The 27,271-nt window shown below is 38.0% G+C and overlaps 1 protein-coding gene across 2 annotated transcripts in view; it reads right to left on the reverse strand.

Annotated features, from left to right (window-relative positions):
• Positions 1-4,092: 4,092 nt before the first annotated feature.
• Positions 4,093-27,271, reverse strand: part of Sec63 (SEC63 protein translocation regulator) — an 82,762-nt gene continuing 59,583 nt past the window's right edge. The window contains exons 14-21 of one of the 2 annotated variants that reach the window (XM_075944622.1): positions 26,363-26,445; positions 23,687-23,746; positions 23,346-23,516; positions 19,337-19,495; positions 17,617-17,718; positions 12,268-12,366; positions 6,688-6,792; positions 4,093-5,567 (exon numbers count right to left, since the gene is read on the reverse strand). In XM_075944622.1, the coding sequence (XP_075800737.1) occupies positions 5,424-5,567; positions 6,688-6,792; positions 12,268-12,366; positions 17,617-17,718; positions 19,337-19,495; positions 23,346-23,516; positions 23,687-23,746; positions 26,363-26,445 (923 nt within the window). In that variant the 3' untranslated portion in view covers positions 4,093-5,423. Of the gene's footprint in view, positions 5,568-6,687; positions 6,793-12,267; positions 12,367-17,616; positions 17,719-19,336; positions 19,496-23,345; positions 23,520-23,686; positions 23,747-26,362; positions 26,446-27,271 lie in introns of both variants that reach the window. The other variant, XM_075944617.1, reaches the window with a different exon arrangement.

Here is a 27,271-nt window from a genome sequence, read left to right on the forward strand (position 1 = left end):
TTCTTCTCAAACCTTAGTATTGCCAAACTTAAATTTCACACGAAACATGCTGCTCCTGAGGTGTCACTCCTGACATCAGGTGAGATAACATGTCATTAAGTCAGCAGACCTGAAAGACACAGGGGCTCGCCATGTGCAAAGAAATGCTGCATTGGATCATAACACTACAGACTCATCCCCATTCTCCAAAGCTCTTCTCAGAGAATCACATTAATCCTTATAATTTCCATCATAATAGACTCAGGCTTTCAGGCAGGGGTGGGTAGGTGGGGCAGGAACTCCTAGGGATCATGGCTACCATATACAACAGATATAATGCTCACTTTTCAGATACCCCTTTCCTATTGTAACAGACTGAATTCAATTTAGAAAGTTCTGGATATTTTTGTAGTTGTATATAAGTGAATTATCTTCAAATTGAAACAAAACTATCCCTAGTAGGAAGATACAACATTTGCAAGAGGCTTAAATACACACTATTCTCAAGTAAGAGGTCTAATTTTTTTTTTTTTTACTAAGAACTTATTCCCCTGAGAGTAAGTGTCCTAGGCCTCTTGGTGCAATATTCTCTGTGCATACAGAATTTGATGTGCTAGAAAGCCACTGCCCATTTGTTTCTTACCTTTCTGCACACTAGTGAGTGCACACACACGCACACACACACACACACACACACACACACACACTTTGGCTCCTTACTGCCTTCTCACAGATGTGTGTCCAGACAACAGTCATGGAAGACAGGCATCATTTCCCTCATGCAGAGGGCATGTTTGCTGATACAACAGTAAAGAGTGAACAGGTTTGTCACCCACCTTTTTAAAGGGTTAGATCCCCAAACTCAAAGTTCCTCCGTTGACATGCACGTCTACTTGAGCCACCTGGCACTGCCCATGTGAAACTTAGAGGACAGGAGCAGTGTGGGTGACACAAAGGTAATGCTGTACCTGACCTGGGAACCTGAGCCAGCGCTCCCAACAATATGGTAGATTAGCTTGCACAAAGAGAAAACAACAGACACTTCACAGCTTAAACCATACAAAAAATAAAATTGTATGAAAAGCATCATCTTACCTGACTGCCACTTCTTTCAGGTGGTATTCTGTAGTTCTAGCACACTGGATTCACAGCAGACTGTCTCTTGGCGTTTGCTACAAATGGGTTTACCTTCCAACCAGATGCACATTTAACATAGTGAAGTACACAGATAAGGAGACAAAGGTTGGTAAGAAGTGGATACAGAAGTTTGAAGGGAAAGAAGGAGGTAATTCTAGGAGGTGCAGATAATCCAGAAAACATTTTTAACTGGGCACAGCAGTCCCAGAGACTCGAGGAGGATTTTTGAGTCCAGGAATTTGAGGCATGGCTGAAAACATGTAATAGCCCATCTCAAAAAAAAAAAAAAATTTTTTTTTTCATATTTGAGGTTTTGGTTTAGTCCCACCATTCTTTAAAAAGAATTAATTATGGTCCTGTCGCCTTCTACTGGAGCCAGGCTGGAAAATACAGTCGTTTACAATTTGCTCAGCCCTAAGTGGTAGCCAGTGCTACCATTAAGCATGGTTTGGGTTCATTTTGTGCTGGAGGGATGGTCCTTCCCACACCAGCCTCTAATTTGCAGGAGCTACTGACTGCCCAGCTCATAAAAGCTACAGTATCCCCCCACCCCCATCGCTCCACTGCAAGAAGCATCCATCATCTTTGCTCTTGGGAGCGGCAGTAGATCTGAACACAGCAAATGCAACCTTGCCTGATGGTATCAGAGTATTGTCACTGTCATCTCAAATGGCACAGTGCCAACAGCCCCAACCTTCACCCTATCTATACCACAAAACAGTAGTATCCAGATGTTTTTGTCATGCACCCAAATCAGAAAAAAATATATAATGCACCAATAAATGTATTATTTATTTATAAATTATATAAGTGTACAACTGTACAATATATTATGTACATTATAAAACACACAAAAATAGAAATTTAAAAGGATGAGATTAAATACAAAGAATCATCATTTTAACATTTTCTCAATGGACTTATTATCTGCATACCCCTGGGATGTACACACCTGCCTGAAACCAGTCCTAAAGCATGCCCATGATTGCTATTTGGATTTTTAGCTCAGTTACAGGAAAATGTACAAGATCACATCTATTTTTGTTTGTGAAGGTCTGTAAATAGCCCTAGTGTCAAGTTTAAGTGTATGATGACGCTAACTTCTTGGGACATATTTGAACTAATCACTGCACAGTTGGTAAATGTCATGCTCCAGTTCACCAATGGTTGTTTCACTTTAAGGCAGACTAAATAGGGGATTCACAGAGTTGAGAAAATGCTTCAAAAAAGAAGCATTTAAAAACAAAGGACAAGTCTTGGTTTATCCAAAGAGGATAAGGGGATGGACAAAGGTCAACTAACCCAACAGCTAGTCCCTAAAATAATAACAATAATTCCTCTGCCTAGTGAAAAGATGTGGGGGATGGGGCATTCTAAATACTGGCCACTGTGCCAAAGGAAAAAGATTAAAATGAAATTCCCATCCATGTGCTGACCCAATCCAAGTAAGTTCTTAACACAAAGAGGGTCCACATAGCTACAGTGCCTAAGTCACAGCGCCTGGGCATGGAAACTCAGTAAATACATGATAAACAATCCCTCAAAAACATGTAGGGTACCGAAGTGCATTTGAAATACAGATAATTACTAAACAAAACTCCAGTGTATGGTAGGAGCTAGCTGGAGCAGATACCTGAATAAATGTAGTAAATGTGTTCAGCAGGTGTGGTGGCTCTTGCCTGTAATCCTATCACTCACTCAAGAGGCTGAGGCTGAAGGATCACAAAGTCCATGGCCTGGGCTACACTGTGAGTTCAAGGCCAGCCTAGGCTATATATTGAGGCTCTGTCTCAAAAGCACAAAAACAAAACCAGAACATGCTAAGAAAGCCTCAATACATTCCTAACATGCAACTCCCTAGTTCCACATTGGGGGGTTGGCATGCTACTCCTACACCTCCTCTAGGGCTGAGCTTCCCAGCAGACATCCTGTCCTTCTCCACCCCTCGGTGCAGAGCAGAGAACAAGAGACTGCTCTATGTGCAGAATCTCATTCAATGTGCGATTCTTTTCAAATATCACAAAATTTTAGAGAACATAAACATCTAACTAATTTTGAGTCTGAGGCCTCAGTCAGGTCTTACAATGCTAACCTTTGCACCTGCCACACTTTCAATTGGTAGTTAAGTCTCCTTGTGGAAGGCTGTACTTTGATGGATACTCTGCAAATTTAGAGATTAAAAATATTACACAATGTAAATAACTTAATTTCATATATAATCAATTTCATTCTGTATGTACACACTGTGTTTTCATTTATATATTTATTTATTCTATTGACAGAATGTCAGTATTTTGAATAAGAGTAAAAACAGCATCACTCACAACTTTCAACCAGAAACAAACCAGGACATATCATTAATCCCACTGTGGAGAAAGAAGGGATGTGGAGTCTGGTGACTGAGTAGAGATGAGAACCCTAACTGAGGCCTTCACCTAAGATACTTAGAGGAGAACTGGTTCCTTAGGTTGCGGTGTTGATACATATCACAAAATAGACAAATTGTTGGGATTTCCAATCATGGAAGACATGCTGTTTTTGTAAACATGGTGCTGTTAACGGGTTGTAAAATTCTCACCAGAGACTCTTAAACCAGAGAAGCCAGTTGTCTGAATAAGCTCTGGAAAACAGCCACTAGAGGAGACTTTTCTTGAGCCATCTACTTCAGCAAAGCTAGGAAATACAAATACTACAATTCTGCTTGCCTAGTTTGCTCTAGCCTCTCTCCTTTCACCTGACACAAGCTGCTTCACTTCTTCACAATTGCATGTCTAGTCGCTACAACCAGCAGTGGAGCTTCCCAGAAAGATCTGATTGAAAAGGGAAACCCACCCACTACATAAAAACAAAACAAATGACTCAAGCCCTCAGTAGCACAGGGAGGGAGGGCCTCATTCAACTAGTGAGCAAGGGTCTGAGGACAACTTCAACTGTTAAGTGTTACATCTTAAATTTAGAACAACAACAAAAAAATCGTATTTTTGGTAATCTTCAAATTTTATTTCCAACTACTGTAGTAACAAAATACCAGTAATAATTCTGCATGAAGAGTAGCAACCTTTTAAATAAACAAGGTCGTTAGTATTGCAACAGTACTTTGGCCTATGGAGAGTTTGACAGGATTATTGCAATCAGTCTTAGAGTATTGTAGACTTGTGTCCTCGGTATCTAGTAATAAAAATATTCCTCTTACCTCAGTGACTCATCACACACACATTACTCTGCGTTGAGACTGCCCTGTAGATTGTACTAAATGAGAGAACAGCTCTTCCTCCTGGGTTTTCCAAGAGTATACAGAGATAGCAGTCACTTCTGCAGTGAGGTACAATATTAAACTTTTAGTTGAAAAAATAAAAGATTAGCCTATTTATGCCCTTTCTCTAGGAGTAAAAAGACAAACACAATTACAAACATAAAATGAGTCAAACTTCTATTTTATTAACAGGAGTCCAAAATGAATACAAAAAATGTCTCCTTTGTATGCGGTAATTATTTTCTTTAAAAGGCTTCTGCTAGTCAGGTAGATTAAGAGCTAAGAATGTGGTCCAGCTTTTATAGTGACCCTTTGCAAAAGACTGGATAACATGACCCAAGCATCAGAGAATGTGTGGTCCCGCAATCCCTTTCAGCCCTGAGCTTATCAGAAGAATGAGATCTTGCGCAGACACCAACTGAGGCTTTAAGAGGCCTTAAGCCGATAAAAGTCACTTTTGTAATGTCTGCTAACTCTGGGCAATTAAGAACGGAAAATTCTAAAATGTAGCCCTCTGTATTGTGTGGAATGTGTGAGAATGCTAAGTTATGGCCAAGATAGATGAAAATAAAGTTTGAACTCATGTATGGAACTGTTATAATCTTACCATTTGTAAAATATTGATAAATGAATAATGGCTTATTACCAGATTAAAAAATTGAGCAGATGTTACTTAAAACATATATGTGATGTTCATCATACTTTAATGTTTACTAAACTAAAGCTGAACAAAGACTGTTTTTCATGTCCTCTGACTGAGACCATAAACTGATAGGTAATGCACAGCCCACACTTCTGGACAGTTGTAACAACAAAGGATTTATTATCATTTTCAGATGATATAAATGCACCACCCCATACCTGAAAGGCTTTAAATAACCCCCTTTCAGATTGTATCACGGCATCACCAAGCGCCTATTTTACGTATCCATTTCTAGTAAAGATGCCAACACTTCCCTCCACATCAGTTCTCACTGCTTCTGCTTTACTGTAATTTACAAAGCAGCAGATGTTTGCAAATATGTGCAAATACTGTGGTCCACGCATACAGTGTTTAGTCATCACCTTCCTCTTCTTCCTCTTCTTCCTCAAAGCTATCTTCAAATCCCTCACTGTCTTCCTGGTCTTCGTCACCTTCTATTGCTGTATCCCACTGGGGATGGTTTTCTGGCACAGGCTTGGCTTCATGAACTTCCAACTATAAAGAAGAATTAAATGTATTAGAAATTTGGAAAGAAATAATGGAAGAAATGCCTGGTAAAGGTTTTCTTTAATCATAGCAAGTCACAAAGAAATGGGTTCTGTGGCACAACTCTAAATTCAGCACATTTATTAAAAAGACACTTCATTCTACAAATGAAAATACTAAGCCTACTTATACAGGAATGAAAAAGAATTTCTAATATAATCTGGTATTTTGACCCTGTAGATGTTGAACCATTTAAGACTGTACTTCTCTGGCACAAAGTACTAACAGTCATGTTTCCTATGCACCAGTGCAGAGTGGTTATCTTATTAGTCTTTGGCTGAAGGAAGAAAAATTCAAGTATGCTTCAAGATTAGTTGTGCAGTAAGATCCCAGGGCCGATGCAGGAAATAGACTCTCCTTTACTGGCTCCTTTACTCTACCAGTGTAACAAGATTTTGCTCAATCTCACTAATGTAATAGAACTCTTTGGGTGAAAAGCTCAAGGGAAATGAACACTAAGTGAGCATCAAGCCACACACAAAATTTATGCTCTAAGATGATTAAAAACACAAACAAACAAACCCTTCATTTTAGAAATCAATAAACACACCATAAGTCTGTGGTAAAAATCTGAGTTCTGCTCCCCACCCTCTCCAGCCTTTTTAAAGAAAACAGAACACATTTGATAAAGCCCTGAAAAGTACCACATAATATAACACATTAAAAAAAAAAACCCTACTAGGGCTGGAGAGATGGCTCAGAGGTTAAGAGCATCGCCTGCTCTTCCAAAGGTCCTGAGTTCAATTCCCAGCAACCACATAGTGGCTCACAACCATCTGTAATGAGGTCTGGTGCCCTCTTCTGGTTTTCAGGCATACATGCAGACAGAATATTGTATACGTAATAAATAAATATTTTTTTTAAAAAAAACCCTACTAAAGCAAATTAAAGTCGAGGTTCAACGCTCCTTAAAAATCTAATACTGAAAGCACCTGAGATGACCACTTTTTCCTTCCGCCCACTCTGCATCTCAAAACTGGAAATGCTTCCCACACCTTCCTCAGGCTTTGCTAGGGTTACTAGACTCACATCTTCAGTAATTTTATTTGTTTTTCATTAGTATTCTTACCTTCAGTGGTTTAATCTGATCCAAACCCATATAGGAGTCTGATCTCAGAAACACTGTATACTGATAATTTCCAGGCTTGCCTGGTGCAGGAAACTTTAGTTCTACCTAAGAAGACAAAATCAATACTTAGAAGTCTGTACTATGTAAATGAAACAGAATGCCTTTAAATTTCCTACCTCAGAGTACTTATCCCTCAGATGACTCACAGAAACTCTCACAACAACATGTGTGAGCTCTATTTTATCTAGTATAAACACTAAACAAAAAGAAAATCAAGTTAAACAGAACTATTGGGTTCATTTCTATGTAGATAATTCAAGAAAACCTATTAAAGTAACCATATTCTATGTTGGCACCTTGAAAACTCAAAAGAAATTAAGTAAAGAATCAAAGTATTACTAAATAAAATATGGAATTAAATAACTGACTTGGCTAGATAATAAATAATTCTTGCCAAATTTATCTATGCCTTAAAAATCCAGAAAGACCCTCCAAGGCTTAAAGAAGAAGGGATAAAAAGCATGTTAGAGCCAGAGTGGGGAGATATGCTGCAAAAGAAGTCTTGAGGACATGACAGAATCACTGGACTCTCAACTTACTCCAGTAGTGGTTACCTTCACAAGACAAATTTCAACAAGGCCCACAACACCTGAGGGACTGCTGGCAGTTAACAGGTGCTGGGGGACAAGGGTGCCATTTTTCCAGTGGTTAAAGTTGCCTACACTCCAGTAAATAGCCTCCCATCCATGCTATACAAGCCTCCTAATTAAACTCTGTGGGAACACACACACACACTCACTGGCAAAAGGGTTTCAGAGAGCAAGGGAAGGAATCAGAGGCAAGAGAAAGATGAAAAACTAAAATTCATTATATCTATATATAAAACTCAAACTATAAAAACAAATTTAAGAAGAATTACATAATTTCAGTTCATTTTATTTCAATAAATAATTTATTAGTTTTAATAAGGCCCTTTTCTACCCTAACCCCTAACCACTGCAGAGAAATAAAATATAAACTATAGGAAACTATATAAAAACAAGTCCAAAACAATATTTTATTTCCCATCAAATCATAAACATAAATACATAACACAGACTTAAGAGATTTCAATTCTATATGAGCGTAAGAATATATTCTTTAAAATGACATTTTCGCAATCTAGTAATCTACCTGTAAACTTCAAATTCCAGATTTTTGCAGTTAATGATATATAAAGACCATTTAAGAGAAAAAAAAGTCTGGTCATTTTAGTGCAAATCTGTAATACCAGAGCTTGGAAAACTGAGGCAAGAAAACAAAACAGGGAGAAATATTTGTTGTTCTTGTCTTTTCTCCCAAGACAGGGTTTCTCTGTGTGCCCTGGAACCTGCTCTGTAGACCAGGCTGGCCTCAAACTCACAGATTCTGCCTACCCTTGTGTCCCCGGTACTGAGATTAAAGGCGTGTATCACAACCACCCAGCTTTTTCTTTTCTTTTTTTTTTAAAGGCTGATTTCCTCATAGTAAGAGAAAAAAAAATCCAAACAAATATAAAAGATCAAATAAAAATGAACAATAATAACAACCATACACACAAAATATGCCCTGACAACACTGATGGTGTCGAGTTTCACTCTTAAAACAAACTGAAACTACACTGAACAAAGAGCAGAGTAAAAAAGTGATTTAAATAAAAACCATTGCTGAGTACTAAACATTTGGTAAAAATCTTTGGTGAACAGTATAATGCCCAAATAATACACCACAGATGAGATTTCCCAAACATCCTAGAAATAAGAAAACCTTATTGCTACAAATGGGAAGCAAACAAATACAGTGTGTAACACATGAAATAAATGACTAGTAAGAAACATAATGAGTGAGCAATGAGGCAAATTACACTGGTCTTCTAACAGTTTGCTAGAATACTGAAAACAAACAGGAGCGGCTGGAGTACACCTCTAGTAGAGCCCACGTCTGGCTAGCATTTATAACCCCAGAGTAAATAGCATTAAGAACAAAAAACAGTGTAATCTTTCATTAGATTTTGAATTAATTTGAAGACAAAACAAAAATTGTGACAGAGTGGAAACTGAATACGAACTGTGAGCCTGCATCACATCAGTGCTGACTCCTAGCTAACAGCTGCATTATGCTTATGGAGGAAAAGGCTGTATGTAATTCAGGAGATCCTTGTCCAAATCTTACCATTAGAAGAAAAAGAAAGGTTGTTTAGAATGGTATTTGCTGACTTTTATATAAAATTTGGGGAGGGGGAATAACCGTTATATTATTTACATGAAACACCACGAAGAAAATACATTAAAAATTGGCTGTCTGGAGGTGCTGGTGCAAGCCTTTTATCCCAGCTCTTATCCAGGAGGTAGAGGCAGACTGGTCTACAGAGTGAGTTCCAGGACAGTCAGGGTGACACAGAGAAATCCTATCTCAAGAACAAAACAAAACAAAATTGGTAACATGAACTATCTGTAGGCAGAGGACAAGGCAAGAAGGATACCTGCTAAGGAGAGCTGCAGACTGGGTACGGAACCAGGCCAAAAGAGAGGAGTATGGAAAAGAGCTGGAGACCTGAAGAGCATTTGACATCAGACACGGAGATGCAGAGTTTGGAGTTTGCCTTTCTGGTTTCCAGTCTTGCTGTGGTTCAACATTTCCTCACAATGTTCCCCTTCCTTCCTTTTGAAATGGTGACATATATTCTGTGCCATTGTATGCTGGAAGTATATGGTCTGCTTTTGATTTTGATTTTACAGAGGGTTACAGTTAAGGAGATTGCCATGAGTCTCAGAAAAGACTTTGGACTTTATTTAAATAGTGTTGAGACTATGATAGATTATAGGGACTTTTGAAGTTGTACTGAATAAATTTTTGCATTAATGATATAGATATAAACCTATCGGGCCAGGAAGTAGAGTGTGGAGGTTTGAATAAGAATAGCTCTGATAGACTCACATATTTGAATGCTTAGGCACTTGGGGGTGACATTATTTAAGGATTAGGAAGTGTGGACTTGTTGGGGAAAGTGTGTCACTGGGGATGGGCTTTGAGGTTTCAAAAATCCATGCCAGGCCTAGTCTCTCTTTCTCTGGCCTACAGATCAGGATGTAGTTCTTAGCTACTTCTCCAGTACCATGTGTACTGAGTCCATGCTCCCTGCCATTGTGATAACGGACTAAATCTCTGAAACTGTAAGGAAGACCCAATTAAATGCTTTTCTATGGCCATGGCATCTCTTCACAGCAACAGAATGTAACTAAAACAAAGATTCACCTTAAATCTGGATCACTGAAGACTCACCCTAAATCTGGGCCATACCTTCTGGTAGGAAGCCTACATAAAGGACATGGAAGAAAGCAACTTTTGCTTTTTATCTGCTTGTCCTCATTCTCAGTGGCAAGTTTATACATCTTGTTGCTGAGGAATTCCTTCACTGGCATTAGAGCCTGCTTCTTTGGGACTCCAACATACACTGGAAGACCATCTGAGACAAACAGCTTTGTGAACTGAACAACTATTGGATTCTTGAACTTTCTGTCAAGACACAGTCATTGTTGGACTAGCTGGACAGCATCCTGTAAGCACCACCCCCCACCCTCATTATTCTATCAGTTCTTTCCTCTAGACCTCTAGAGAACCCTGACTTATAATATAGTCAATATCTAGAACAATCTTGAAATTTGTCCACTAAGTCCAGGCTGACAGAGAGAGCTTTCTTTCTCAAAAAGGAACACACACACACCAAGAACAGTAGAACAGAATATAGCTCCCAAGAGTAAATGTAAGACATATTGAGTAAGCAACTCTTTATCACCATGTCATTATGGCAGTCAGTCTTGACTTGACCGGACTTAGAAATACCTAGAATAGAAAAGCACATTTCTGGATGTTTCTTGAACTTGAGAGCTATGATGTAATGAATGATTAACCTTTATTGCAACATAATTTGAAGACATTATTGGAAGGTGATAAGCTACAGAAGGTGGTCTTGGCTAGAGGAAGTAGGTCATAAGAAGAGTATGCCTATGAAGACGACATCTTGCCCTTTGTCTTTCCCTATTCTACGTCCTGGCTGCCTCTAATGGCATGGAACTTAAAGTAACCAACTAATTGCCAAACATGGAAGAACCTTCTGAAATTAATCCTCTCTCCTTTAAAATAAAAATTATTTTTATTCTAAATTAGGTGTGTGTGTGTGTGTGTGTGTGTGTGTGTGTGTACACATACACATGAGTGCATGTACCTGGAACTAAAGTTACAGGATAGCACGAGACACCTCAGGTGAGTGCTGGAACCAAACCCGAATCCTCTATAAGAGCAGTATTTACTCTTAACCACTGAACCATCTTCTCTAGTTCTCCCTTCTTTAATTCTTTTCCTCAAGTATTAGTTGCAGAAACAAACGAAAGGAAGGAAAAGAAGGAAGGAAGGAAGGAAGGAAGGAAGGAAGGAAGGAAGGAAGGAAGGAAGGAAGGAAGGAAGGAAGGAAGGAAGGGGAAAAAAGAAAAAGGCAGTAATTAATGGCACATAATAAAATAACAAAAAAATCCTCCATTCTAAAACATAAAAATTACCAGTCCTTGGATTTTTCAAGACAAAGTATAGTCTACTTAGCAGTAATCCAAGAAGAACAAAAATTTTAACTTTTTAAGTAAAACATCATTAGAGTCTGGAGAGTAGATATGTTTGTAGACAGTGATGAGGAAAAACTGTCTCAAAACGTAGAATGTTTTCAACAGACTGATCAAGTTGCCTACCTTCTTCAATCTTTAAAGATTTCTAATGACTCACTCTAAAACATCACATAATAATGTTATGTTATATATATATAAATATAGATAATTTTAAAATACCTTATAACAAACAACATGTAAGTTGCTGTGGGATAATCCTTCGGTACATTGTTTATATATATAGATATATATATATATCATTGACTAATAAAGAACTGATTGGTCAATATAGGCAGGACAGCCAAAGTAAGAATTCTGGGAGGAAGAAGGGCAGAGTCAGTAGAGTAGTTAGGAGTCACAGAGGGAGCAAGACAAGTTGGAGGACAGATAAAGCCACATGTCACAAGGCAATATAGATTAATAGAAATGGGTTAATTTAAGTTGTAAGAACTAGTTAACAGACCTGAGCTACTAACTGAGCATTTGTAAATAAAATTGAGTCTCCTGAGTTGGTTATCTGGGAACTGGCGAGCAGTATAGAAATTTCCAGCTACAGTAAATTGTCAAGTATGGTAATGTAAATCTGTAATCCCAAAACCTGAGAAACAGAGGCAGAAGAATCAGGAGTTCAAAGCCAGTGTCAGCTACATAGGGAGCTTGAAGCTAACCCTAACACAAACAAACATAAATGGCGGCGCATCCCTAAATCTCAGCACTTGGGAGGCAGAGGCAAGAGGATCTTGTGAGTGCGAGGCCAGCCTGGTCTACAAAGCAAGTTCCAGAACAATCAGGACTATTACACAAAGAAATCCTGTCTCAAAAAGCCAAAAGCCAAAACAACAAAAAAAATTTAATGAAGCATCATAAAAGTTAAGATATTAAGAGAGAAATATTGTTGGCTAATTACCTCCTCTGTATCCTTCAGTGTACATACATGATATGGCATGGATATTAATGTTTGTTCTTTCCTATCCGCAATATAAAGCCACCACCACTCTTGTTTTTCCTGAAAGAAAAAAAAAGAATATAAGCTTCAGAAAGAACCGGAAAAACAGTTTCAACTAGTCTTACTTTTGAGATGCTGTCTTTGCCCTGTTCAGTGCTACCTCTTAGCAGATGAACAAATTGTACTAAACCACTGCGAGACACACTCACTATTCCACAATCAGTTCTATGTATAACTTTTGGAGTTTCAACAACTCCATTAAGTCTGCTAATGGATCTCAATAATTAAAAATCTGTGATTTACTTTAAAATGAGAAAAGACATTCTAAAAAAGGAAAATAATTATTACACCATACAAAAAAATCAGCTATTCTACCTAGTGATAAGCAAAAATCAGCTTTTGAGTGGAAGGGACTTGAGCAGCCCAATAAAATGCCAATGCATTAAATACTTAAAACATGAAAGAGAACACCTCAGATTTTAAGAGCTTATATTTATCTTTCATTGCACATTGCTATTTTAATAAGCTCAGCATTTCTTTCTGAACTTCTCAAAGATCAGAACAACAAAAAGCTCATTAGGAAACCATCACTAGAATGCACAATGAGAGCTGGGAATTAAAAATGATAGAACAAAAGGCAGAAAATTATTTTATTAATAAACACAGGGCCAAGATGTCTGCATGCACCAAGTTTCAGTGTGCCCAGCACTGTTGTAGGAGGACATTTGTTTGTTCCCGGCTGCCCAGCCGTGAAATAATCACACAGAAACCATATTATTTTCAGTACTGTTTGGCCAATAGCTTAAGCATATTTCTGGCTAACTCATATCTTAAATTAACCATCTCCATTAATCTGTGTATCACCACAAGGCTGTGGCTTACCGGGTAAAGTTCATCTCCAGTGGGGCTACATGGCTTCTCCTGACTCCACCTTCTTTCTCCCAGCATTCAGTTTAGTTTTCCCCACCTCGCTCTGTTCTGCCCTGCTCTGCTATAGGTTCAAAGCAGTTTCTTTATTAACCAATGGTATTTACAGCATACAGAGAGGAATTCCACATCACCTCCCCTTTTCTGTTTAAATAAAAAGGAAGGTTTTAACTTTAACATTGTAAAATTAGATATAGCAAGACAGGTATCAAGCAAGAATTGCAGTTACAATATTTATATCTATTTTATCTTTTATCATAACTAAGGAAAACTATATCTATTCTTTAACTCCATCAAAGACTCCAGAAGGATATAATATTTCCTAAGTTAACAGAAAGTGCATTGTAAGCAACTTCCAAAACTCTAGAATTGACAGAGACATCTCACTACCTGGACAGTCACCCAAAGTTCTTCTGTATCGCTGAAGCATTGAACTTGAAGTTGGAGTTTGAACTTGCCTAAAGGTGAGAACATCCTTCAGGGTTCCTGCTTCATGAAAGAGTCTGCAAGATATTCTAGACACAGAAAAAAGTGACTGACAAACTGCCAGGACAGGTAGAATTGTCTTTGAAATTTCCTGCTTCATGGAAAAGTCTGCTGGATACTATGGACCTACAGGCTGAAGATTGATGCCCCAATGATACAGAAGAACTTAGGGTGTCTGTCCAGGCAGCAAGATGTCTCTGTCAATTCTAGAGTTTTGGAAGTTTCTTACAATGCACTTTCTGTTTACTTAGGTAATATTATATCCTTTTGGAGTTTCTGATGGAGTTGAAGAATAGATAGTTATACTTTTCCTTAGTTATGATAAAAGATAAAGTAGATATAAATATTGAAACTCTAATTCTTGCTTGATAACTGTTTTGTTATATGTATTTTAATATGTTAAAGTTAAAACCTTCCTCTTTATCTACACAGGAAAGGGGAAATGGGGTGGGAAGTCCCTCTGTATATGTGTTGCTTTTATTGGTTAATGAATAAAGACACCATGTAGCCCCCAAAGGGGAAAGACACGAGCTGCTAGCTGGAACCTTGCCGGTAGGCTACAAGCCTCATGATAAAATATAAAATAGAAATTGGTTAATTTAATATGTAAGATCTTGACAGGAGTATACCAGTTTCTGTGTGGTTATTTCGGGAGTCTGGGCAGCTAGGAAACAAACAAGTGGATGGGTACCGCACAGCATCATCACTGTGCTACATCACCCACTGCTGAACCAGTGCTGGACGTGTGCTCAGTATCACCTGTTTCAGGGACTGACACTTGGTTTTAAAGAAAAATGTTGGAACCTAAAAATAACTCCAGAATGTGCTAAATATACATTTAGCCTAAACGGCACCACCCTATCCTAAACTCTCAATTTTCCAACACTTTAAAAAAAAATTCTATGGATAGGTGCAAAGATATCCCCAAAAAAGCAAAGAAAAGAAGGAAGGAAGGGAAATTCTATTGAAATGTTTCTCTGGAAATTATTTCTACTTTTAAAGCCAAATCAGTGCTTTTTCCATTTTATTTTACCCTTTAACGTGGTTTAGTAACTTCTTTTTTTGCTTACTTTGTTATCTTAATCTTCTTTAAATATTTTTTATGTTTATATGTACATCGGTGTATGTATGCTATGACACATGTGTAGAGGTCAAAAAATAACAAGAGGAATCAGTCCTCTCCCTTCCATCATGTGGATCCCAGGTTGGAATTCAGGTCAGCAGGGCCAGCAGGAGGTGCATGTCCTTGCTGATCCATCTCACTGGTCCTTCTGTCTTTCCCATTATTACTTTGTGTATGTTTAAACTCAACTAAAAGTTCTTCTGTTAAATGCCACAGGCCACAAAGGACTTAGCATGAATAAGGCAATAAGTAAATTGCAATGATGAGAACAGTGCCAAATAAAAAAATTCAGTTCTGCTTAACTTGAGGATTGATGAAGCTACAGAATGATTGATGGTTTATGTGTGTACATGCGCAGGTGTGTGTTTTGTGTGTGTGTGTGTGTTTCGGATATACACAGGGTTTATACAAACCTAACAATCTCAACATGCAATATTAATGTAAACTTTTGGGGGTGTTCAGATCTGCTGTTGCAGTGTAAAATAAATGAATAAAGTTGTGCTCAAATAAACTGTGTTCACGCTATAGCATCATGTGCAAAAGCAGGCAGGCTGCAGGCATGGTGGCACATGCCTTTATTATCAGCACTAGATAGACAGAAGGAGATAAACTGTATGAATTCAAACCCAGCCAGGGCCACATGGTGAGACCTTTAGAAGGCAACTAGATTTGGCCTGCATGGTCAGCCTTTAGACCTTGTGAAACGCCAATGTCATCTATAAAGCTCACACTACAAAACAATAAATAAATTACAAAAACCCTTCAATGTTTTAAGTTTACGATTTTGTGTTTGTCCACATTCAGTGCTATTGTAGGCCACATGTGGCACATGGGTCATGAGTTTTCAAACACTGACCACAAGGTAAGACTATATTAGGAAAAGGCATTTTTGAGGATAAAACACTTCAACTAATCATGAGCTAAAATGATAATGTAAGTTACATGAAAACCAATTACGTAGGATGAGTGCTTACTTCATCCCACACTTTTTCTGTTTGATTTTTAAAACCAATCAACAAGCAGAACTTATTTGCTTGATTTCAGGATGCCTGGTGTTGGCAGGCTATCTCTTCAATGAGCAAAATGCTCCTAACAGATGGGTAAAAGCCCAAGACATGTCAGAATATCATCACATATATTAACATGAAACCCTAGGTCAACTTTGCTCCAAATCTAAACACCACCACTGCAAAGCCACTTGCTTAGAAGGCTCCAGAATCTTTGGATTGATATTCTCATATCGTACAGAAAACAAACTGTACACATCAACCCACTGGCCAAACATGAGGAGAGCAGAAGGCTCTGCGGCAAAGCTGTGAAGCAGGCCATGGATCAGTTTTCATGAGCTGGGGGAACAAGCTCCACAGACAGAATCATTTTCAAAAGCAAAACGTCAAAGGAATTCCCAAGTCATTTCCAGATCAACAACTGAGAGAGCAAAGACATTAAAAGGTGAGCAGTATAACAACAAGGTAAACAAGGACAGTTCTCAGTGTGGGCCTCAGGTATTGCTCAGTTATTGCTGAAATTTGTTCAGAACCTAAAGGAGTTGGTCCCATAACTACCACCTATGGATAAATACATTCCCACAATCCAGGACAGTTATTAGAGTCAAAAGCAAGTTTGGTGGTTGTGCCAAGGAGCTAGTAAGAAACCCTCAAAGAGAAGAATTTCTTCCATCCTGTTAAAACTTCATGGTGACGAATGACTCAGAACAGCTAAGTCACCAAAGTCAAAATATTGCATTCATCTTATAAAGCCTCCTCTCACTACTAAATGCAAATAGGCATTAAATACAACACTCAGTAGTAATATGAGCAGAGATAACAGGTGCATAGAAAATCATATAAACTTTGCTGTGGGATAAAGCTCTTGTACACTGTAAAGATTTGTTACTCATATTGGTGTAATAAAACGCTAACTGACCAGTAGCCAGGCAGGAAGAATAGACAACCAGACTAAGATCTGGCAAGAGGAAAGGCAGAGACGTGGTCAACAGCTAGACGTAGAGGAAGCAAGAGAAGAATGCTTCAACTAAGCCACGTGGCTAAACAGACAAGAATAATTTAAGTTGTAGGAGCTAGTTAATAATAAGCTTGAGCTAATAGGCCAAACAGTTTATAATTAATTTAAGTCTCTGTGTGTTTCTTTGGGATTGAACAGCTGCAGGACTGGGTAGGACAGATACTTCCATCTACAAAACTTAAAAAGTTAAACACCCTGTAAACAATATGTTCACAGAAAGTAATTCATATTACAATATATCCTTTAGAATGGGGGTGACTGTGGTGGTTTGAATAGGTATGACCCCCATAGACTCATGTGTTTAAATCATTGGCTTATAGGGAGTGCCACTATTAGGAGGTGTAGCCTTGTTGGAGTAGATGTGCCCTTGTTGGAAGAAGTGTGTCACTGTGGGGGCAGGCTTTCAGGTCTTAGAAGGTCAAGCCTATTTACTTCCTACTGCCTGCTGAACCAGATGTAGAACTCTCAGCTCTTTCTCCAGCACCAAGTCTGCCTGCATGCTGCCGTGCCACCTGCCATGACGACAATGGGACTAAACGTCCAAACTGGAAATGTTTTCCTTTATAAGAGTTGCTGGGATGATGGTGCCTCTTCAGAGCAACAGAAACCCTAAAACAGTGACCTATCAAAAATAAACCAGTTATTACACTTTGGATCACTCAATACACCACAGAGCAGTATGAATCCAATGAGAAATATATGGAAAGAAGAAATAGAATAAAGGAAACACTAGGCTGAGTGCAACTCACCTCAGGAAAGTAAAGACTATACACAGGGTGTGTTATCTTTGACTTGGTTTCCAGAAGAGCTCTCTCTTTTCTCTGTATGCTTTGTTGTAACTCTTGCCACTCCTAGTGTGAAAAAAAAAAAAATACTTGAAATCTGGTACCTTGCAGAGACCATCTAGAGGAGTTTCTAGCTTTTACTTTTTACAATGCCAACCAGCTACGAGAATTTTAAGTTTTTTTCCACAAGTCTCATCATTATGTGACACAAAGTTAACTATACCTCTAAGCCCCACAGCATGGTGACACTACCGTTTCAGATTTGACTCAGTCTATACCACAGCTTCCTTCCTTGTCCTTTTTACTCTTGTCATTATAGCTACCTACACTTCTATGAAGTTACCAAACCATTTCACCCACTCTAAACCCTATGCAGGTTTCTGTTCACATTCTCAGTCTTATAAACTCCTACTCCTAATTCTATTAGGACAGTGAAATCCCAATGTATGAACTCCCAAGAAACGTCTATCAAGAATATTCCCTCTGCCTCAGAACCTTTATGCCATTACTACAGCTTGAAAAATATGTATTAATTCTTGTACATACTACAACATTTAAGTCTGCTGTCTCTGACAGCCAGGATGTTCAAAACGCAAAAGCTATTTTGTATTTGTCTTAGACTCTGTGGACTAAATCATGCTTAGGATGAAATAGACTATGAATCTAAAGAAGGAAGGAAGAAAAAAAGAAAAAACGCTCATCTATAAAAACTTCATTTGCCTCTGAGAATATTAGATACTCAGAAAATGATATAACAAATCTTTCTTAGAGTGGAACTGAGGAAACAATCTCTGTAATTCTCTAAGTCTAAAAGCACTAAAGACCCAGCAACTAATAAAACTCATCTTTATTTGCTTTCTCCCTCAAGGATAAGTAGGCGCATGAGCTCCTTATACCTTTGCATTCCACTCCCTACCTCTTCCAGGACTCTCCTACTGCCTCAGAGACTATTCAGGGGATTACATTTTTTATCTCAAACCACAAGGATTACTTTAAGATCTATATTCTGGCCCCAAAGCTACAGAGAAACCCTGTTTATTAAAAGAGCAAGAGCAATCAGTTTATACTTCATTTGTAATGAGCCTCCAGCACATTCTTTTCTGTATCATTCCCAAAAGTCAAGTGAAATTTGATGTGCAAAGAGTATACCTCATCATCTTAATAAATTCTTAATTATCTTATGCAAACAAGATGATATTCTAAAAGCTTTCCTTTTAACTGACTCTCCACCACCAAGTTCACAGTGATGTTTCTTCTCAGTGTGATCTGGAACCCACAGAAGAACCTTCTAAGGACTGTTCCTGGTTCACAGCCACCTTCCCTTACTCCTATTTCCACAGATACTTTCCAACACTGAAAATTTCCTTAAAAGATCAAAATAGTCTCACTCATACACAGAGCCTGCTGCCCTTCAGAATTTCAACAAATTTAAGAAAACTGGGATTTCTAATCCTTGTCTGAAACGATTTTCCTTTAGAATCCCTAACAGGAATTCCTCAGAACAAATGCAATCTTAAAGTAGTAAAATTCTAAAATGGATGCGTTTTTAAGGCAAATAAATAAGCAAAGGAATGAACAACAGCTCCAGTGATGATTTCCACGATCAGGTCTGGAGTGTGGGGTATGCACTGGGCTCTATTCTCAGCACAACAGGGGCTGGGGAGGGGAACCCATCAGGTCTTACTGCTTCATCATCTTTGTTCTGTTTTTCATCTTGCTCTCTATCTGAGTCTCTGTCACTGCCATCATCTTTTTCACTCTGGGAATCTCTATTGGTTTCTTCCTCTTCAGAGTCACTGCCTTTCTCAGAAATGTCGTCTTCATCCTCCTTTACTGCAAGTTCCTACAACACAAAAGTAAAGACAAAAGTTCTGAACGTTTCAGTAAGTATATATTGTTTTGAGTCTCTGAAGCTAATTCACTCTCAAGATAACTGAACTGGATCAAGATTAGACATTCACAACAAAGTTCTAGCCAGCAAAGAAAGACAAAAGGCAGAAATGGAGGACATAAAAAGCTTAAAACAAAAAATAAAACTTGTGAGTAAAACTGCCTTTATTCACAAAGACCATAACTACTTACGTGGAACATCTTTATTAAAACACCTACAAATGTTGAAATCAATGTCAAGTCACTAAGACTTCTTAACACAAGGTCAGTGTTTTAAGAAATAGCTATTGTGTTCCTACAAAGCAGTAATAGCCTCTGAAAAATGAAAACAAATGTTATTTAAAATAATACCAAAAAGTTACCAGGTACACAGCAGTACAAATGTACCATACCTGCCAGGAAAATTTAAAGAAGCTCTAAGTTAATAAAGACAGGCAACGAATGTGAATAAAAACTAAGCAAAATGCTATATGAATTTCCCACATCAAACCATAGATTCAATTAATGCTAATCTAAACTCAGTAATTATTTTAGTGAAAATTATCACTCACTCTAAATGTTTAGTTGGATTAAAAACAGTTAAAAAATAAGTAAAATTACAAGCTGTGGAATTTACACTATAATATATAAAGACTGAAATCTACAATCAAGCTAGTATGACATTGGCACAAGAATAAGCAGATGCAATGGATTGTGGCATCTAGAACAACACATTACAAGCAATATGGTCATTTTTTCTAAACAAAATACCACTGCAATTCACGAGAAAAGGATTATATTTTCAATAAATACTGGAATAAAACTTCCATAATTTATATTATCATATAATATAAATTCATTCAAAAAAATTACAGAGCTAAAGGTAATATTAAAATAAATTCACATCAGCTGTGGTTGCCTGCACAACATCAAACTAGTAAACATTCCAGAATGAAGCCCCCAACAGAGAAACTATTGATGGTTTGAGGAAAAGAAAAGTCAGGTAAGGGTGTGGCCCCTGGCAGGTTGACTATACTCTGTGGATGGTCTCACACCCTTGAGTATACACTCAGCACAAATACTGGATTAGTATTAAAAAAAAAAAAAGACAGGAATTTGGAGTAGATCTGGGAGAAGTTGGTGGATAATTATGATCAAAATACACTGGATGCATGTATAAAATTCTCAAAAAATAGAAAATACATTTTTTTAAATATTTATTTATTATGTATACAATATTCTGTCTGCATGTATGCCTGCAGAGAAAATACATTTTTTAAGATAAGGTCTAACTATGTAGCTGTGGCTGGCCTGGATCTCAGTATGTACGTAACCTGGCTGGAATTCAATGTGTAGCCAGTCAAACTCGGAGATCCACCTGCCTCTGCCATGAAGTGCTGGGATTAAAGGTGTGCACCACCACAACTAGTCATAAAAAGGTATTTTAAAAATAAAATGAAATAGATTTAATTAAAATAATAACCACCAAAAAGCTACCTTCTACAAGAAGGAAAAAAAACTCATACCTAGAATACATAAAGAGCTCTATAAACCATAATACAAACAACCCATAAGCACAATTAACAAAACGGTCAGTTAAGTATATGAAAAACACTCAAAATCATTAGGTAAATATATATGAAAACCAAAGTAACATTACTACAGATCATCAAAACGGTTAAAGCAAAAGAAGGGAAAACAAAGTACAAGCGAGAGCACAGGCAATGGACTTTGATCCTCAACTGGGGTGGTTTAAAATGGCAGAAATTGGAAATCAGCTCTACTGATGAGTTAAACACAACCATTTATGACTCAGTGCCCCCTCGCCACTGCTGTGTAGAAAATGACCATAAAATAAAAACCATGAACAGAAAGTATATTATATAAGCACCTTTAGTTAGACTAGATTAAAATGGCAAAGCCAAACAGAACAGAGATAGTGTATTTATAAAATGAAATAGCATCAGAATATATGTGTGTGTAGTCTCTCTCCCTCTGAACTGTTCCTACAAATAATAGAAAAGTAAGAATCCTTAAGCCAGGATTAGGAAGACAGTTCAGTAGACAGCTCAGTGGTAAAGGTATTTGCCACCAAACCTAATGACCAGAGTCCAATCCCTGGGACCCATATGGTAGAAAGAAAGAACCTACAAGTTGTTCTCTGATCACCATACATGTCACAAATACACACACACAATTAATCAATTTTTTTAAAAAAAAATTCTAAAGAATTATTGGGAAGCTGGAGAGATGTCTCAGCAGGAGAGACTATTCTTGCAAAGGATTTGGGTTTGAGTCCCAACACCCACAAAGTGGCTCACAAATATCTGTTACTCCAGTTCCAGGGAAGCCTTCTTCCAAAGCAGCAGGCACTCATGTAGTTCACAGACACACACACAGGCAAAACACCCCTAAAAATAATATAAAAACTAGGGGCTGAACAGATGGTGTGACAGTTAAGAGCAACTACTGATCTTCCTGAGGACCTAAGTTCAGTTTTACATCATGATGACCTGTAACTCCAGCTCTAGGAGACTCCAGGCACTCGGGCATAAATGTACACACACACACACACACACACACACACACACACAGACAAAATCTGCATACATTCACACAGACATAAATAAAAATAACTCTTTTTGTCTATTTTTTTGAGAAAGAATTTTCCCTGAAAAATTGTGTGTAGCGTTGGTTATCCTAGAATATGCTCTGTATACCAGGAAAGTCTCCAACTCAAGAGATCCACCTGTCCCTACCTCACTAAAGGTATGCATCACCATGCCTGGCATTAAAAAAAAGAAGAAAAAATAGGGGCATTATAGCACACATCTTTAATCCCAGCACCTAGAAAGCAAAGGCAGGTATATTTCTGTACATTTGAGGCCATCCAGGTCTACATAGTGAGTTCCAAGCCAGCCAGGGATACATAATAAGATCCTGTCTCACAAATGGAAAGAATGGAGGAAGGAGGGAGGTACAGAGGTGGGGGAGTGCAGGAAAAGAAAGTCGGGACTAGAGAGATGGCACAGCAGTTAAAAGAACTCTCTGCTTTTCTAGTGAACCCATGTGGCAGCTAACAACCATCTGCAGTTCCAGTCCCAAGGAATCTGCCTTCTTCTGGCTTCATCTGGTTCTCTAGGGTACTAAACAAACATAGTGCAAAGACATTTATACAAACAAATAAAAACATTCCTCCACATAAAATAAATCTTAGAGAAGATTTCATTTATATGAAGTTTATTAATAAACAAAACTACAGTGACTATAGTCATGGTATAGGGATAGAGAGATGAAGTACTCAATGGAAGAACCACTGACAACGAAGGGAAATACAGGAGCTCTCCAAAATGCTAATAAGGTTTTTAAATATCTTTAAAAGTATTTTTATTTTTAATTGTGTGTATATGTCTGTATCTATCTGCGGTATATGTACATGTGAGTGCAGCTGCTGCAGAAACAAGTGACTGACTGGAAATGAAGTTATAGGTAGTTGTGAGTCACCTGACACAGATGCTAGGAATGGAAATCAGGTTCTATGTAAGAACAGGAGACACTCTTAACTGCTGAGCCCAAACTCTAAAGCCCAGAGCTTTTAGACCTTGATTTGAGCTGGGTATAGCTCAGTGGTAGAGCAGAGTGTGCATGAGGCCCTGTATGTTCAATTTCCAGTGTTTAGAAGGGAAGAGTAAAGAAAGGAGGAAAATCTTGATATGGGTTTAATGTATTCACATGTGTACTTTAGGAGCTATATACATATTTGAACAGTTTAATATATACAGATTACACCGCAGTAATAACAAGAACAGTGACAACAGACTTACACTCCCAACAACTCCATTTGCCTGCTTCTGCTTCTGTTGTTTTGCCTGAGGTAAGGGTACAGCTGCGGGCTTTTTTTTTAAAGGCTTCTTTTTTTTGGACTTGGGCATTTTTTTGGGTCCTTTGCTCTTCTGCTGCCATCCTCCTTTTGCCTTGTTCTTGTTGGCATCAATCTGCTGCAAACCAAATGCAACTATTAAGGCTTCACAGTCATTTTTAGAAGGAAGTGACCAAAATACATATTTTCATAAACTGTATTATATACCCTGTGGTAATATAAGTCAACCAAAGAAGTAAATAAAACATTTCTTTATTAAGAAAGTAAGAAAACTCAAATTGTTACCCCGTCTTCTGCAGGCTGTTCCTCAGCAGCAAAGATGGACTGCTCCTTTTCAAATACTTCCTAGAGGCAACAACAACAATAATATCTATCAGCCCATTTTTGTCTATCAGATGAAATATAAAATCTTTAAAAATATTTATCCATAAAGATTTTATTAATCAGTTGCAATTGAGAGGGTGGGTAGGCTTGGCAGTCATAAGTCTGTATGTATGCAAGGAGCAACCTTCTGAAGTACCTTATAACTATCATAAATAGATTTTGAAAAGTACAGTCTATTTTAACAAATTCAATGACTTAATATATGCAATTCATTATAAAGTCAAAAATATTTCAATTTAAAATTTTATTTTATTCTATTAACTATCAAGCAAGAATATTTTAATGAAAATTTGAATTTTCTATTCTAATTTTCATATTATTCTAATTTTCGCCTTCAAGGGACCACTAGAAGTTTATTCTTATCAGTAGATTACCAATAAAATCCATAATCTAAAAACATATCTACTAGCCATACAATTTAATCAGATTAGAACCTAGTAAAAATGCATAGTGGAAACTGACAAGTGGTATAGGTTGTACTCAATAAATGTCTTAGAATTATTATAATCAATAAATGAACACAAACAATTAAGCTCTATAAGAGACAGGCTAGTCTGACTAAGAGATCAATAAGCTGGCATCATCATTTTGTTTTCATGGTTTTGACAGTGTCTCATGTAACTAACCCAGCTGCCCTGAATTTAAAATCCCCCTGCCTCAGCCTTCTGAGTCCAAGTTGCTAAAACTATAGACATGTGTCACTATAAGGCTTTGTTTTCTTTCTTTGTTTGAAGTGATGGAGAAAAAAACCTATCACCTCACATATGCTAGGTAGGTGCTAAATCATTAAACCAACACAACCAGCTCTGTGTGCGGACGGGGGGGCGGGGGGTAATGCATGTGGAAGCCAGAGGTTGGTGTCAAGTGGCTTCCTTTCGTTCACATCATTTTTTGAGGCAGGTTCTCTCACTGACTTACTGACTTGGCTGGACTGGCAAGAGAGCATGATCAAAGGAATTTCCAGTCTCCACCTCCCTAGTGTGGTATTAGAGGAGCTTGTTACCATGCCTGGCTTCTTATGTACATGCTAGGGATTCAAACCCAGGTCCTTATGCTTGCATAGCAAGTGCTTTATTGACTACCGCAATGAAGCAAGCCGCCAGGTCAGACATGCTGAATCTTTCCCGGTAAGACCGGTGCTACAGTTTATTAGAGATGGGTTGATTGGGATATCAGAATTAGCCAGTAAGGGCTAGAGCTAATGGGCCAAGCAGTGATTAAAAGAATACAGTGTCCATGTAATTATTTCGGGGCATAAGCTAGCCGAGCAGGCAGCTGGGGTGTTGGGGACGCAGCCCCACCGCTCCTATTACTACAAATGGCGCCCCCGGCTCCTGGGCAGACACACGCGATGAAGCTCCGACCTAGAATCTTCCCGGTAAGACCGGTGCTCACAGATTATTAGAGATGTGTTGATCAGTATATCAGAATTAGCCAGTAAGGGCTAAAGTTAAAGGGCCAAGCAGTGATTAAAAGAATACAGTGTCCGTGTAATTATTTCGGGGCATAAGCTAGCCGAGCAGGCGGCTGGGGTGTTGGGGACGCAGCCCCGCCGCCGCCCATATTACTACAGACTACACCATTTCCCTAGGACTACTGCCAGCTTTAAAATACTACTTTATGAGAACACAACCACGTCCTTCTGTAGGTTCAGTAACTGGTACAAAAACTATATGACCTATGAAACTTAAACTATTTACTATCTGAACCTTCGCTGAAAGAGGGTTGCAACTCCCTAGTCTAATTCATCACTTCTTCATCTCTCCATTTATTATCTGGACTGACTAATTGATTACTTTTAGGTACAGTTTGTTTAAGAAAGGAAAGAAAATTCATAAAGCATAAAAATACAATTACAAATAAAGTGAAATGTGCATGTCTGTAGTCACAGCCCTCAGGAGGCTGAGTCAAAAGGAACAAGACAGTAGAGGCTACATAGCAAGACCCTGTTTCAAACACAAAACAAAAAAAAAAAAATCGAGCCGGGACGATGGTTCAGTCAGTGGAATGCTGGCCACACAAACATGAGGATCTGAGTGTGATACCTAGAATCACAGTTTGAAAAGGTATGGGATCAGGGGTCTAGAAAAGTATCTCAATAGTTTAGAGCACTTTTTGTTCTTGCAAAGGACCTGGGTTCAATACCAAGCATCCATATGGTAGCTCACAATCATCCATAAGTATAGTTCCAGGGCATTCAATGCCCTCTTCTGATCTCTGTAAATACCAGGCACCCACATGGTTTATATGTATACAGACAGGCAAAACATTTCTTAAAAAAATAAAAAGTAAAGCCAAGCATGATAGACAATACGTGCTTATAATTCCATTACTAAGGAGATAGAGAAAAGGGGATTTCTGGAACTAGCTAGCCAGGAAGCCTCACTAAATTGGTAAACACAGGGCCAATGAGAAACACCATCTCAAAAAACAACACTGCAACAACAGATTTTAACCTGAAGCCTCCACAAACATACATATACACCCATGTGCAAACATGTGCATTTACACACAAACCAACAAATAAGCCTACAAAATAATACATATATAAATAAATAATACAAATAAACTACTTACAGCCATTGTCTGCCTTGTCAATTTAACCAACACTGTAACTAGGGATCCTACTGTGATGTTGTTGCTATCTTCATCATCCAATACTGTAAAATAGGAGGAATAGAGCAAAATATAAAAAACGAGTTCCAAGTCAATGCAAACAGCAATATTTAACTTGTCCAAAACAATTTAGTACCTTTAGAATTCTACTTTAAGCATATTAAAAAATAATTTATTGATTATTGTATAAAATCTCCAGATGCCTCAACAGCTGCTTCATTTAATCCTTGAAAGAATTTTATGATGTATTATCATTTCCACTTTAAGAAACCAAGGTTCACAGCCAGCACTGCCAAATTTCAAAACAAACTTTGCAGAAACTGTGTAATTTTACTTCTCTGATCAATGCCTGCCTGTGGAACTAAATAATAAAAACTGACATTCCAAATGACCTTAAACATTTAAAGAGTCAATATTTAAAGTAGGAACTTTAATATATTTTCTTTACAGTAAAAAACTTTAAGTGTTAGCTTTGGAATGAATTATTAAAACTGTAACAACAATAACAGAAGATTAGTATTGTCTGTATGCAAAGACGACATGCAAATTTGTGTAGAGGTCCATATTTTAAAGAGAATAGTGCCCAGCAAATGCTGTGGTTTGAAAGAGGATGGTCACCACAGGCTCATATTTGAATTGGTCCCCAGTTGGTAGAACTGTTTTGAGAAGGATTAGAAGGTGTGCCATTGTTGAAGAAGGTGTGTCACTGGAAGTGGGCTTTGAAGTTTCAAAAGGCCCTGTCTTGCTTGCACTTGCTCTCTTGCTCTCTTTGTCCTTCTCTCTTTCCCTCCCTCCCACTCTCCCTCCCTTTCTCCCTCTCCCCCCCACCCCTGCATCCAACTCACAGATCAGGACATAAGCACTGAAATG

The sequence above is a fragment of the Microtus pennsylvanicus genome, chromosome 1 (assembly GCF_037038515.1).
Source record: "Microtus pennsylvanicus isolate mMicPen1 chromosome 1, mMicPen1.hap1, whole genome shotgun sequence".
Lineage (NCBI taxonomy): Eukaryota > Metazoa > Chordata > Mammalia > Rodentia > Cricetidae > Microtus > Microtus pennsylvanicus.